The 13,017-nt window shown below is 55.0% G+C and overlaps 2 protein-coding genes across 2 annotated transcripts in view; both read right to left on the reverse strand.

Moving 5' to 3' along the window:
- Window positions 1-1,096: 1,096 nt before the first annotated feature.
- On the reverse strand, window positions 1,097-7,519 carry SLC29A3 (solute carrier family 29 member 3). Its single transcript, XM_032191713.1, has 6 exons — window positions 7,476-7,519; window positions 6,589-6,832; window positions 3,643-3,725; window positions 3,149-3,375; window positions 2,356-2,518; window positions 1,097-2,163 (listed from the first exon to the last, which is right to left on the reverse strand). The coding sequence occupies exons 2-6, from the start codon at window positions 6,826-6,828 to the stop codon at window positions 1,512-1,514; spliced, it is 1,365 nt and encodes a 454-aa protein (XP_032047604.1). The 5' UTR covers window positions 6,829-6,832; window positions 7,476-7,519; the 3' UTR covers window positions 1,097-1,511.
- A 3,896-nt stretch (window positions 7,520-11,415) lies between these two features.
- Window positions 11,416-13,017, reverse strand: part of UNC5B (unc-5 netrin receptor B) — a 32,462-nt gene continuing 30,860 nt past the window's right edge. Inside the window, exons 14-17 of the mRNA XM_032191120.1 lie at window positions 12,782-12,931; window positions 12,477-12,641; window positions 12,201-12,379; window positions 11,416-11,994 (exon numbers count right to left, since the gene is read on the reverse strand). Of these exons, the coding sequence (XP_032047011.1) occupies window positions 11,826-11,994; window positions 12,201-12,379; window positions 12,477-12,641; window positions 12,782-12,931 (663 nt within the window). The 3' untranslated portion in view covers window positions 11,416-11,825. The remainder of the gene's footprint in view (window positions 11,995-12,200; window positions 12,380-12,476; window positions 12,642-12,781; window positions 12,932-13,017) is intronic.

The raw sequence follows: 13,017 nt of genomic DNA on the forward strand, positions 1-13,017 counted from the left end.
TGCCAAAAGCCTCCCCTCGGCCTCGAAGGCTGGTGTTACAGATGGAGAGCTGGCAGGGAGCAGCAGCACGACCCTGCAGGGCGCTCTGCGGAATGGGGACAGCCCACGCAGGGTTTTGGAGATGAGCAAGGTGCTCACAAACCCTCTGAGAGGCTCTGGAGGCAGGGAGGAGCTGGCACAGCCCCGAGGACAGGCAGGGCACAGAAGAGGTCAGGCATCAGCTGGGTTATTTCTTCTGGGGAGAAGCTGTGACAGATGCAGCTCCTCTGCTCGCTGCCCTTTCATCCACCCCCTCTCTCCCTACCAGCTTCCAGGGTTCGTTTTCTGCCTTCAAGGCAACAGCAAAAGACCTGAGAGCATCACCTGCACATCTCCCCCCAAAAGCTGCTCCAGACAGACACCAGCACTTACACAGTATCAAGAATTAACTTTATTAGTGACAGTACCAGACAATCAAGTCCTGTCCTGAGAGGTATTTGGTCACTTCCCTCTGTAACATCACGGAGAGGATGAGCGGAGCAGCCCGTAATTAGCAGGACCTCCTAACCTGGCACCGGGCAGTTCAGGAACCTGCCCAGCACGAGACCTCCCCCCTTAAAAGCCCACCGAGGCCACCTGAAGCTGAAGACTTGAATATTTGAGATGCCACCTGCAGGTGCTCAGCCCTGGGTATTTCACACCTGCAGGCGAGAAGCATCTTGCACCCAGAGCAAGTCAGTGTCCCACCAGGGAAATATTAAAGCCGTCACCAGTGCTTGTGCACTGCAGAGCCTCTGTGTGCAGAGTCGTGGGCCGTACAGCTCAGCCTCTGTACCACGTGCCCTGTAAATTTTCCACCCGTGTCAGGATTTTATGATTTAAAAATAAAAAAAATCACCTGTAATGCAAAGCTGCACGTGCATCACCCAGGAGCCCAAACGATGCCAAGCATCGTGCTTCGTCTCTGTAAGCGGCCTGGGGTTAAACCCCGTGGGCCACAAAGAAAATAAGAGAGATCTGTTATTCTTCCAATAATTCTAGTCACCAGGTCTTGCAGGAAGGGTTTTCCACGGCTATTCCCCCCTGAGGCAGCAGCTGTAATGCCAAGCTATGCCACTGCCTCACCTCTCCCAGACCGTAAATTTGAGAAAATAAATACAATAATTGCCTGTAGCCCAGTCTGCACTTGCACAGAGCCATTTAAGTGGTTTTGAAGCCCTCTGAGTGCCCCAGCACCTCACCCCCGGAGGCATTTGGGGTCCTCCTGCAGGAATGAACCAATTCACAGCTGCACCCGGCAGCACGGGGAGCCCGACAGCCAGGGGCTGCTCTCAGCTGGAACAACGCAAGCAAGCAGAAGTGCAAGTGAGGAAGTTCCCTTTCCTTGGGGAAATCCCCCTGAAACGATGCCTGCATTTTAAGGAGGGAGAGGTCTCTTTGGCCACTCTTTTGTCCCCCTGAGCTCGGGGCTGTTTGGTCCCTTGGCTTTGGTCCCCAGCTCGTCCTCGGGGGTGCTGCGGGGACACGCGGCTCTAGATGAGGTGCACGACGAGCGCAGAGCATGCGGAGCCCAGGGCCAGCCCCAGCACCAGGTACAACGTCATCACCACCCCCGCTGCCTCGGCCAGCTCCTTCGGCACGATTTTGGGGCCGTAGACGATGGCCAGCGTGCCCAGGTAGCCATTGCTGAGCCCCAGCAGCGCTGTGAAGGCCACCGGGTAGGCGTCGTGGGCAAAGAGCACCGTCCGGATGTGAGCCCGGGGCTGGTAGTTGCTGAGGATGAAGAGGGGGAGGAAGATGGTCCTGAGGAGGACCAGGGCGGGCAGCAGCTTGCTGTTGGGGCCGGGCGCCTGGATCCAGGCGGTGATCTGCCGCCCGCACCAGTCGGCGAAGTTGTACAGGAGGAAGCTGGTGAGGGGCACGAAGTACTTGGTGCTCCACGGGCTCCCCGAGGCCTTCTGGACGGACTCGATGTTGGAGGAGAGGGACGGGAAGATGATGATGGAGATGAAGAAGACGTAGAAGAGGCAGAAGCCCAGGGTGGCTGTCTTACGCAGGATGGGGCGCAGCGGGGGGACGCTGGGCAGTGGCGCGGTGCCTCCTGGTTCTGCCTCGTCCCCCACGGGGCCACCAGGTAGCACGGTGGCTGGGGACGGGCTCTCCTGGTGGCTTCTCAAGTAATACCTAAAAATAAAAAGAGGAGGGAGTTCGTGAGCCTCGTGCAAAGTCATACGGGTGCTGGAAATCCGGGAGGGGCGCACATTAGCATCCTCTTCTCGCACCCCAGATGGGAAAAATTACAGAAAACAAAAGCAGTTTGGGGTTTTGGTCGGATGGTGACGTCCTGTGGGTGCTACCACCAAGCCCAGCCCGTACCTGGAGTACTCCAGGCGGGGCAGCAGGAGGTAGACCATGATGCAGACAACGATGAAGATGTCGGCGGTGAGGAAGTAAGCCAGGGCGCTGTCGGTCACGTCGGCCGCCGCCGCCAGGTCAACGAGGGACGCGATGGCGCTGAGCGTGCCGCCCATGGCCTGACCTGCCAGACAGATGTTTGTGGGGCACAAAGCATGCCCCAAAGCCAAAATCTGGCTCCCCAAAACCTGGCAAGGCACTGGAGCACCGGGCAGGCGCTGCCATGGTTCCCCTGCTCCTTAAAACACTCCTGTCTCAGCCCCAGGAAATGGAGACGGAGACTTTCTTCCATTTTTTCCCTTTCATCTCAGCCTCTCAGCCATCCTACTGCACATTCATACCACCTCCTTCCCCCCTTTTTCCCCTGCAGGGAACAAATTTCAGCTCAGCTCGAGCCCTGGCAGCTCCGGAGGTCATTCCCCCAGGGACAGGGATGGTGAGGGTCTGTCCCTGCCGAGCCCCCGGCACTGAGCTTTTAGGGTATTTACAGAAACGAGAGTGCCAGCTCATGTGACCCCTTGTGCTTCTCGTTCAGCAACTTCCCTTTAGCCCAGCCTGCAAGTTTTGTGCGATTTTTTTTTTTTTTTAAAAAAGGAAAGTTTCTAAAATAAACACCGCGTGATGCAGGGATGGGAGGAAAAAGAAAAAAACAACGCACACAACTCAAGGGGACCCAGGAGCACGATCCCACCAGGCTGCCCATGCAGGAGGAGTCCTCCAGCTCTGGGGGACATCAACCCTTGGGGACACGAACCTGAGATCAGTGCCTGCGAGTTCCTCATGGGGAAGCGGCTGCTCAGGCCCAGGATGCTGCTGGAGAAGACGGTGGAGGCGCCGCTGACCACGGCCACGCAGGCGAGGGTGAGGCCGAAGAAGAGGGGGGTCCAGGTGGACGTGTCGACCTTCACCAGCACCGTGATCACCAGGAAGATGGAGAGCATGAGGAAGAGCGAGGCCAGGATGCGGACGCTGGCGGGCACCCTGGGGACGGCGAGGAGGAACGGCATCATCCTTCACCCCAAACCCACCCCAAACCTGCGCCTCGCTGCTGCCTCCCCATTTTATAACCCTAACGTGACGCAGAGAGCATCTCTTCTGCTCTGAGAAGGAGCAAATTGCGTTTAAAGTAAAGAAAATGAAGGATAAAGGGAGGTAATGAATTGTTTGAGAAATCACTTGTCCCACGGACTCACTTTTGGGGCAGAAAGGAGGCAGAGGAGAGGGGGAAGGTGCCCACCCCACACCTACTTGTTGACCAGCAGGAAGTTTCCGACCAGGCACAGCACCGAGGGCACGGTGGAAGCGATGGAGATGTAACTCTCAAAATAGTCCTGCCAGGAAAAAGGGGGGAAATAAATGGTCAGAGAGCACATTCTCGAGCAGAGGGATGTGATTTCCCCTCCTGGTCTCTCTCTCTGAAGGAGGCTGAGGCTCAGTGCACATTTACCCCGTGGGCTCATCCATCATTTGGGAAACCAGGCTGGAGCACGGGTCAATATCCAGCAGGCTGGTCACATGGCCAGTGGAGAAAACAGACACAGAAAGCAATAAAACTCAGCAAAAAGCAAGATTTCTGTGCCAAGACTGCATTTTCAACCCACTTTACGCATCATGCTGTTAAAACCCATCCGCTCCATCCTCCCTAAGGTCCCTAAAACCCCTTTTTGCCCCGGGAGTCCCAGCCAGCAGGTGGGACGATGTTTGCAGGGAGGACAACCTATATCTGAGACCCCAAATAAAATATTCCCTGGGTCCCCAGCAGCCATGTCCGGGGAGCATCCGGCTCCTTTGCTCTCCCTGCCACAGGTTTTCCTGCAGCTTTGCGCTGCAGTCTCTTAATCAGTTTGCAAGCACGTTAATTTGTTCTTCCCCATCAAGGGCTTTACTGAAAGCGACGAGAAATGTAATAATTGCTCCTGGAGGGGCTGCATATGCGGAGACATAAACACCTGCAGCTACTGCATCAGCTCAGGGAAAAGCAGCAGGATCCAAGCTTCACAGCCACACACTGAATTAGGGGAGAACAGACAAAGCGACCTGCTAAAACTAAGCCTTATTTACCAAACTACCTCCCCCCAAAAAAGAAAAAAAAAAACCACGGATATTTAGAACGCTTTCAAGTTCATTTTCTTTTTGAGGCCTGTAGGGGGGAACAAAGCTTTAGGAAGCCTTCCACCAAGCAGAAGTACATCCATTTTTAAACCACTTGGTGTTTAAACCACTCAGTGTACCCGTTTTTAAACCACTCGGTGTTGCCCCAGATCCCAATTTGCGAGCTCAGAAGCCAGCAGGATTACGTTGTACCACTGAGGAGCAGTGAGCACCAGAGCATCGCTGCACCCAGCGGACGTGTCGGGCTGGAATCACAAACCACCTGCAAGCTTCAAGTCCTTGCCACGGCCAGATTTCTTTCCAGGGCAGAAACAGGGGCTGACGGCTTCATTTTCGAGGAGACTCAACCAGCACAGAAGACTCAGGTTGCTCTGAACTGAAGGAATTAAAAATCCTCACACCCAGCAGCATCCCGTACGCATTCGCACACGGACACATCACCAAGGAAGAAAAACTTGACCATGCCCTTACACCAACAAAGGCACCAGGGGACAAAAGCCCCGCATGGAAAGAGGAGAAATAATCTTTTTCAACAAAGAAATGGCGGATCCGATCAGGGGTACCTTCAAAACAAGAGGTTTTAGGATGAAGATGTTGGTGTGGGAGGAAAATAAAGTCTTTTGGGTGGGCCGCCTTCCAGCCCACTGCTGCCCCAAGCGTAAAGCAGGGCTCTTGTGGTGCTGGGAAAGCTTTCGAGGAAAAGCATAATATACAAAATAAAGAGTATTTTTAAAACCTAGCACTGTTTGTTTGTGCTAAGCCATTTCTGAGCAGGAAAAACTGGAAGTTAAGTGCTGAGATCCCAGAGAAATCCACCTGCGGGATGCACCTTCAGAAACACAGCAACAAAACTTACTCGGAAGGAAAAAATCCAACAAAAAGCAGCAGGAATCAGCAATATCCACCTATTTAGCTTGAAACCGGCTGCTCCAAACCTCACCTCCTGCGGGCGTGATGGGGAGGAGGGTCCCCTTCGCACCCCGCTCCAGGCGTTAAAATCAGCCCAGCTCCGGATGCTGGTCAGAAAGCACGGAGGAAATGTGTGTGTTACATCCAGCTCTGCCCTCGTTAATAAAAAATGTGCCCAAACCACCTGGACGAGCCAGGCAGCAGGAGGGCTGGCCGTGGGCTCATGACGCCGACGGTTTTTCCAGACACAAAGAAATGGCATCACTCCATGCAGCGAGCATGAGGAGGTGAAGGGAGGCCACACAGGGGTGATTTTGGGTGGCTCCTGGGTGGTTGTGTGTCAGGGACGATTCTCTGGCCAGCAGCTGGATCTCAAGATGGCAAAACTCTGAAAATAAAACTGAGTTCGGGTGCTTGCAGCACCGGGGGTGGCTTTACTGCCCTCCAAAGGGAGAAAACAGCAAGGAAAAGGAGGAGCAAAAGAAGGTGTTTTGGGGGAGAAAAAGTGCTTTGTGACCCCCTCGCTAGCAAAGCCAGCTGCCCCTGGGTGGCACATCCAGCTCCCCGTCCTACACACCAGCAGCCTGATGTTTATGGCAGGAGATGCTCTGGTCACCCCTGCCAGACCTCAAAACCGTAAAGCATCCCGGGCTTTAGCAAACCCTGTCCTCCTGCAAAACCCTGCTGCTGTGGCTGCCATCACCTCCAAACAGCCACTGCAAGGAAAAAAAAAAAAAACAAAAACACTTAAAACGTGTTCGGTGCCCTGCCAGAAGTTCAGAGCAAGTCAAAACCCAACTGCAAGCCCGGCCCTCCCGGAGCTAGGCTGGGGAAACACACAAAAGGATTGTGTAGAAACCATCCTAGGAAGGGCAGGCTAAGTGATTTTTTTTAATGCACCATAGATCTGTGCCCTAGCACGTCGAACACAGGTAAGGGTCAGGCCACAAACCACTACAACTTTTAATTTTAGTTATTTTTCTTGCCAATATTTTCACTCCCCCAATAAATCCCTGCCCTAGGCCGGCAGCACACAAAACCCCAAAGGATGCTCACCCACCTGTTGGGAAGGGAAAAGGAGCGAGTTCAGGTGGAAAGCTGCTGTTTTGGCCCTAAAAACCTAGGGGCAGCTGCTCCTTTGGGCACGCCGACCCGCAGCGGCCGTGCACTCACCCGCAGGTCCGAGGGCGCCCGTCCCGCTTGCTCGGAGCAGTTTTGCAGCTTATATGCCCAGTAGTGCTTGGCGGTGATGAAAAAGTTCCAGGGCAGCAGGGAACCGATGCCCAGCAGGAAAAAAATAACGTAAGCCCCATTGGGGTGGTCGCCCGGCTTTCGCCCGCCGGGTCTGTTCACCGAAGGCTCCTCCAGCAGGGGCTCATCGTCCGGGGGAAAGGTGCTGGCTGCCGGCTGCATGGTGCTGCAAGACAACCCCAAACAGGCTGTTATAGTGTAAGGATGATTAGTTGTTGGGACAAGGCAAGTTGAGGAGCTGTACGGGGTCAAAGCGGGGCGTGGGACCCCAAAAAAAACACAGGAGAGGGGCAATGGAGACAGGCAGGTGCAGCAGCGTTGCAGGGCAGGTGATCATTAACCAGCCCCGTGGCCTTGAATTCACTTTCCCCCTTGCAAAACAAGAACTCTCTGCCCCTACAAGGACAAAACCCCATAAATAACAACCTGGGAGCCCCCAGCCCTTTGCACCGAGACCCCCAAAGCAAGCTTTGCAAGCGACCTGAAAGCACCCAGGAGGGCTCGCCACCCACCCCAACATCTCCCCAGGGCTCCTCCGGACCCGGTCCCCCAGCGGGGGGCTTTGGGGGCAGGTTTGGGAAGGAAAGAGCCGGCCCCAAACCCCGCTGAGCACCACCCGCTTTGCACCACCCTCCCCGGGGTGGAGGCAGGGAGGCCGGGCTGAGGCCAAAATGCCGGAAATGGAGGATTTTGCAGAAAAAAAGCCACCAAAAAAAAACCATAAAATTCGAGCTGTGGATGGGGTGGGAAGAACCTAGCGCCCCTACATCCCCCTCCCCGCAGCCCTACAGCCCCCCCGCCCCACTCACCCGAGCCGAGCCGAGCCGGGCCGAAGCTCCGCCCACTTGGAGGCGTGGCCCCGCCCCAATTAGCACCGCCCTAATTAACCCCAGCCCCCAGTTAGCCCCGCCCCTTTCATTTTTCCTCTTCCCCGCCCCTTTTCCCTTTTTTTCCCCTATATCCTTCCCCTTTCCCCTCACTTTTTCCCACACTTAAAAAAAAAATCACGTTTTTCTCTCATTTTTCCCCCACTTAAAAAAAAAAAAATCACTTTTTTTCTCTCCTTTTTCCCCCATTCTTTATAAAACCCTCACTTTTTTTTTTCTCCCCCACTCCCTTTTTTTTTCAATTCTGAAGCCCCTGAGGCCATAAGGGATGGGGAGCATCTTCGGGATGAACATGGCCACAAAGTCCTCATTTTGCAGCATCCTATAAACGTGACTTCACTGCAAACCCCCATTTCCCCCATTTTATGTGTCCCCCAGCACCAGCCACCTCCACGAACCCTAAAGGGCGGCAGAACCCTAACCAAATCCCCCAAGACTCCGTGTTTTTTTTTAAAGCACCCAAGCAGAAGCCCACCACCAACCCATGTCCCCCACCAGCTGTGCGCTGAGCTGGAAAGGGTTTGGAGGGGCACGGGGAAGGTGTCTCCAGGGGTTTCTCCTTTGGGATTTTCATCCACGTTGACGTGCCAGGCTGGGAAAGCACCTGAGGAGTGGGTGCAGCCTCTCGGGGTCAGTAACCCATGGGATCTGAGGGATTTGCCTGATATTTCTGACCTGCTGCGGTTGATCACATCAAAAAACCCAGTGCTGGAGAAGAGCCTCGGGTCACATCAGCGCATGGGGCTGTGAAAGTGAGTGGGGTCAACTGAGCCAGGCTGGGGCTTCGTCAGTCCCACAAGTGAAAGTTACCCCCGTTCAAGGGCTGCTCAGCACCACGGGGCGGCTCCGGTCAGGTTTTAGGGATGTTCCCATGCTCATAATGTATTTGGGGCTGTGTCCCATTTGTTCCCATTTCCTTCACCAGCTGCAGATTCGGAGAGGGCCGGCAGTGCCACCCCCTGGTGGCACCTTTCTCCTTGCAGCTGGGTGAACAGAGTGGCCCTGGCAGGGTGACCCTCACCGTGTCCTGGCAAGCCCACCTGGCTGGGTTCCTCTGGCCAGAGGGACACAAGATCCCTTGGGATCGCCACACCTCTGGAAAAAGAAGAAGCACCCAGGGTGATGGTGAGGGACCAGAGCTGAGCTCAGAGAAACTTGCTTGTAGGAGAGTGATGGATGGAGGGGTGGCCGTGCTGCACGAGGGTCCCCATGTCCCCTCCCCAGGGGCACCGAAGGTCCTGCAGGGCCCCAAGGGGCAGCGGAGCCAAGGGGATGCTGCACAAAGCTCCTGCAGGCGCCACCGAGTGATGATCGCAGGAGGAGAAAACAGATGGGCTATTTTTTTTTTTATTAGACTAGGAAATATAATTTATTGCATAAAAATTAATTTGTTACAATAGGAATGCTAAACTTTATTTACAGTTCTTTACAGAATAAACAGACGCGGGTGGAGAGGATGCCCGTCCCCTGGGCACATAAATACAGGGACAGGTCGCAGAGCGAGGGGCAGCTGCTGCCAGCACGACACGGCCCCAAAAGGACGGGGGAGACGAACACAGGTGGATGGGGTGGGCAGGACAGGACGGACGGACGGACAGGCACCGCGAGGTCCGCGGAGCAGAATGAGAGCGAGAGAGATTCAGAAAAGGGCAGCTCGCCTCCCGCTGAAGCCCTGGGTAACGCCAGCAGCCACGGCGCGAGAGCAATTCTTCATTTTTTCCCCCCAAATTCACTTATCCCCCTCGGCTCAGGGGTGGGGTGCCACTCATGGGATGCTTAAATGCAACCTAACGGAGAGAGAAAGCCCTTCCTAGGTGGCAAGGGGAGTCACCTACAGGTCTTCCCACCTTCAGTTTCCAACCTGGTGGAAAATCCAGTCCGGAGAGTAAAGCAGGGAGACAGCGGAGGAGCTGGAGGGAGGGAGCTGGGACCTGTCGGATGCCCCAAGCCCCTCGCTGGTTGTTTTTAAGGAGTGTTGTGTGGGTTGGGTTCACAGCTGCCAAGAAATGCATCTGAGCGTTTGACCCACCTGTGGTTTTTGCATGTCTGAAGGTCTGCGTGTTCACTGCAGACTTCAAAAAAAGGCTGAGCAACACACACACACCAAAAAAAGCCCCTCGGCAGAGCCTGCACGCTTCCCCCCCCTGAGAAATTCGTGCTCCTGGCTGTGATTTCACTCAGCACACAACCTGATGACACCAGGATGCGCTGGGTTAGCACACCAAGCCTCTCATCTTGCCACAAACAACCCTGTGAAGACGCTTGCAATACTGAAAGCTTCTCCCGCGCCACCCTGTGATGATGCTCTCGGTTTGTATCCTGGGCTTCGCACCGCAAAGCCTTGCAGCCCGAGGCAGGAGCTGCCCTCCAGGCTCTGCTCTTAATACTTCCATCAAACGGAGGGTCCACAGCCTTGCTGTGTGGTCTGGTCTAATCCCGAGCTTCTCATCCCCTTCCTATTTCTTTATTTTTCAACGGAGAAATTTCTAAGATACCACAACCACCGAGTAAATACTTCTATCTGCAGGTAGTCTCAATGTTTAGCCTTCACCCAGACACTGTATCTCTGTGATGAACCTCGTTACCCGTTGATCACTTTCCATCCATCGCACAACTTCTCCCTCCACTGTTATAACAAGTCCATTACCAAAAAAAAAAAAAAAAAGAAAAAAAGGGGGGGAGAAAATAAAGGAGGTGCAATAGGACGGAAACCTGATGACCACTTTCGATGCTGCCTCTCCAAAAGCTAAGAGGCGTAGCCTGGCTTGCAGCTTGGAGACCCTTCCTCACCAGCGAGGTAGAACTCAGCACAGGACCAAAAGCAACCCGAATAAAGCACGCTAACAGCTCCACTGGTGTTTCTTCCAACCCCAAACGAGAAAGCAGCTCTTCAAAATGCTGGGCAGCACGGGGCACAGCCGTCCTATCAAGGGGCTATGTGCGAACACAGAGCAGCCCTATGAGACCCAGCAGGATAAACCCTTGGGGCTTCATCCTCGGAGCCCACACAGGAGCAGGGCAGCCCCGCCGACCTCACCCAAAGCAGCCCCCAGCCCCAAAACTCCCTCCCCGCATCCCAGCCGAAATACTGACTCAAATCCAGGGACTCCGCAGCACTGCGGTCTGCTGGGGCCTGCCTCCCGACCTGCCTCCTCCTGACCGTGCCACCTCTGGGCATGAACTGCAAACATCTGGGGGTTTTTGTTACCAATAAAATAAAATAAAATAAAATAAAATAAAAACACAAAACCCACCACTTTGGCCTGTGTGTCAGTGCAGGGCTGAAGTCTTTGGTTTGTATTTATGTATAATAAAGGCGCAGTCGCCCTAAAAAGCTCCCCCAAAACTACACTGGGGAAGAATTCATTAAAAAACCCAATGAATTCGGCATCCCCTGCTGCCACCAGCAACGAAGGAGACAGAGCCCAGCGATGAAGGAGGAGGAGGACCAGAAGAGCATCCAGCATGGTGCTGAGAACAGGGACACCACCTCGGGATGGTCCTGAAGGAAAACCAGCGAGAAAAACCAGGCAGCATCCCTCCAGCCACGTTTGTGGGGAACGCTGCTGCCAGGAAGGGGGACTTGCAATGAAAATCTCAGGGAGGGTCTCAGCTTGCCCTGAAGCACGGGGCATAGAGGCACTTAACCCGACGGACTTCCCGGGGGTCCCAGGACATGTAAACAAGTTTTGCTCCACTCGACCACACGCTTTCCCTACAGAAGAGCGCTCATTTAAATCTCTCTCTCTGCCACTCTGACCACAACAGTGCTCTTCCTCTCTCACACACACAGAAAAAAAGATTTATAAATCTTTTTTTTTTTTTTTTCTGTATTTTTTTTAAAAGGAGTCATCCAAAGATCTGGATAATAAATTATTTGCGTTTCCTAAGAAACTGTTTTTTTTTTCTTTTCCTTTTTTTCTTCCTTTCCTACTTGCCTTATGAAGCTGCCTGAAGCCTTTGACAGAAGTAAGCCGCTTGCCTAGACTGGACTCGCCTCTTCGATGCAGAAATGCCATCAAAGGAGGAGGAGAACCGGAGGGGAGGGGAACCCACACGCACAAGGAGAAGGAAAGCCCCCGCCGCCCCGACCCGAGAAGCCCCAATTCCCCCAGCACCACCCAAAAACGGCCGGGAGGAGGAGGAGGAACGCTGCGTAACACTTGAATTGCTTGTAAACGGTGAGGATCGGTCTCTAAGGCTGGCAGTGACGTGGGGAAGGATCAACGGGCACCCTCGGCCCTTCCTCGCTCAGCCACCGCGCGGGGAGCGTCAGCAGCAGTCGCCCTCCGTGGCCATGACCACCAGCATCTCGCTCTTGCCCATCTCTTCTAAGGCACTGGCCAGGGTGTTGAGATCGCCGTCGTCTTGGTGCTGGGCTTCCCACAAGTCCAGGAGCACCCCGGTGGGGCTGGCTTTGGTGGCGAAGTAGTTCAGGTACCTGCGGGGGAGAGGCAGAGGGGTAGGCCCGGGTTGACCTGCTGTCCTTCGGGGGCAAACTACCAAGGGCCAGCTCAACACGAGGAGATCCCCACCACCACAGGTGTAACTCTGCCTAGGTGTACCCCAACTTATAGGTGGACATCTGTAGGTGGACATAACATGGCTGGATACAACCCAGCCCCGACAGAGCACGGGGACACCCACCGGTCCATGGAGAGCTTCTGGGCGAGAAGTCTCCAGTCGTTCCCCCTGGCGTTGGGGGCGTCCAGGCTGCTGCAGATTTTCTGCCGGATGGACAGGGGGATTTTGAAGGCGTAGGGTCCCAGCTGGGTGGTGGGGGCACTGCTGTGGTGCGAGTGGAGGGTGTCGAAGGAGCCGGCGTGCTGCGAGGGGGAAGGGCAACGTGAGACGTTTTGGGGGAGAGCTGGGAGAAGCCACCCATCTTTGCCCACGTCCCCTTGCCATTCCCTGCCCGCTCACCTCTCCCAGTGTGACGTGGAGCTGGAAGATCTGCCCTTCCCCTTCCACCTGCCGCACGCAGATCTTGCAGGTGAGCTCGGTGGAGGCCTGGCTGTACCTCTCCAGCGTGAAGGTGCAGTGCAGGGCTCGCTGGCTGCCGCTCCAGATGTGGTAGAAGGGGATTTCCTGCAGGCCACCAACGCATGGGATCAACAAGGGAGAAATCCCATCTCTGGCCACCCCGTGGGGATAAGGTGGGACAGAGGGACCCCACAGACAGCATCCCACTGGGAAACGAGAACTGGTGCCCCTCTGTGGCACCTCACCTGGTACTTGGCCAGCAGCTTGCTCCTCCACAGCGAGTGGGGGATGTCGTGGATGGAGAGGCGCAGGTTGTGGTAGCTGTCCTTGAAGGGCAGTGGCTTGGGCTCCTCCAGCAGGTAACCACCCAGTGTCCGCTCCAGCTCCAGCACCTCCTGTGGGCAGCAGGACACCAAGAGCTCGTCAGCTCACCCTGCTCACTGACCTGACCTTCCTTTGGGATTTTGTAACTTGTAACCGA

Source organism: Aythya fuligula, chromosome 7, assembly GCF_009819795.1.
Source record: "Aythya fuligula isolate bAytFul2 chromosome 7, bAytFul2.pri, whole genome shotgun sequence".
Taxonomy (NCBI): Eukaryota; Metazoa; Chordata; class Aves; order Anseriformes; family Anatidae; genus Aythya; species Aythya fuligula.

Excerpts from the sequence above, each read along its gene's own strand:
- SLC29A3 (XM_032191713.1), bottom strand. The coding sequence starts at position 6,828 with ATGCAGCCGGCAGCCAGCACCTTTCCCCCGGACGATGAGCCCCTGCTG. Across the intron at positions 3,726-6,588 it reads GGGCGCCCTCGGACCTGCGG|GACTATTTTGAGAGTTACAT; the intron begins GTGAGTGCACGG and ends TTTTCCTGGCAG. Across the intron at positions 2,519-3,148 it reads CTCGCAGGCACTGATCTCAG|GTCAGGCCATGGGCGGCACG; the intron begins GTTCGTGTCCCC and ends TCTGTCTGGCAG.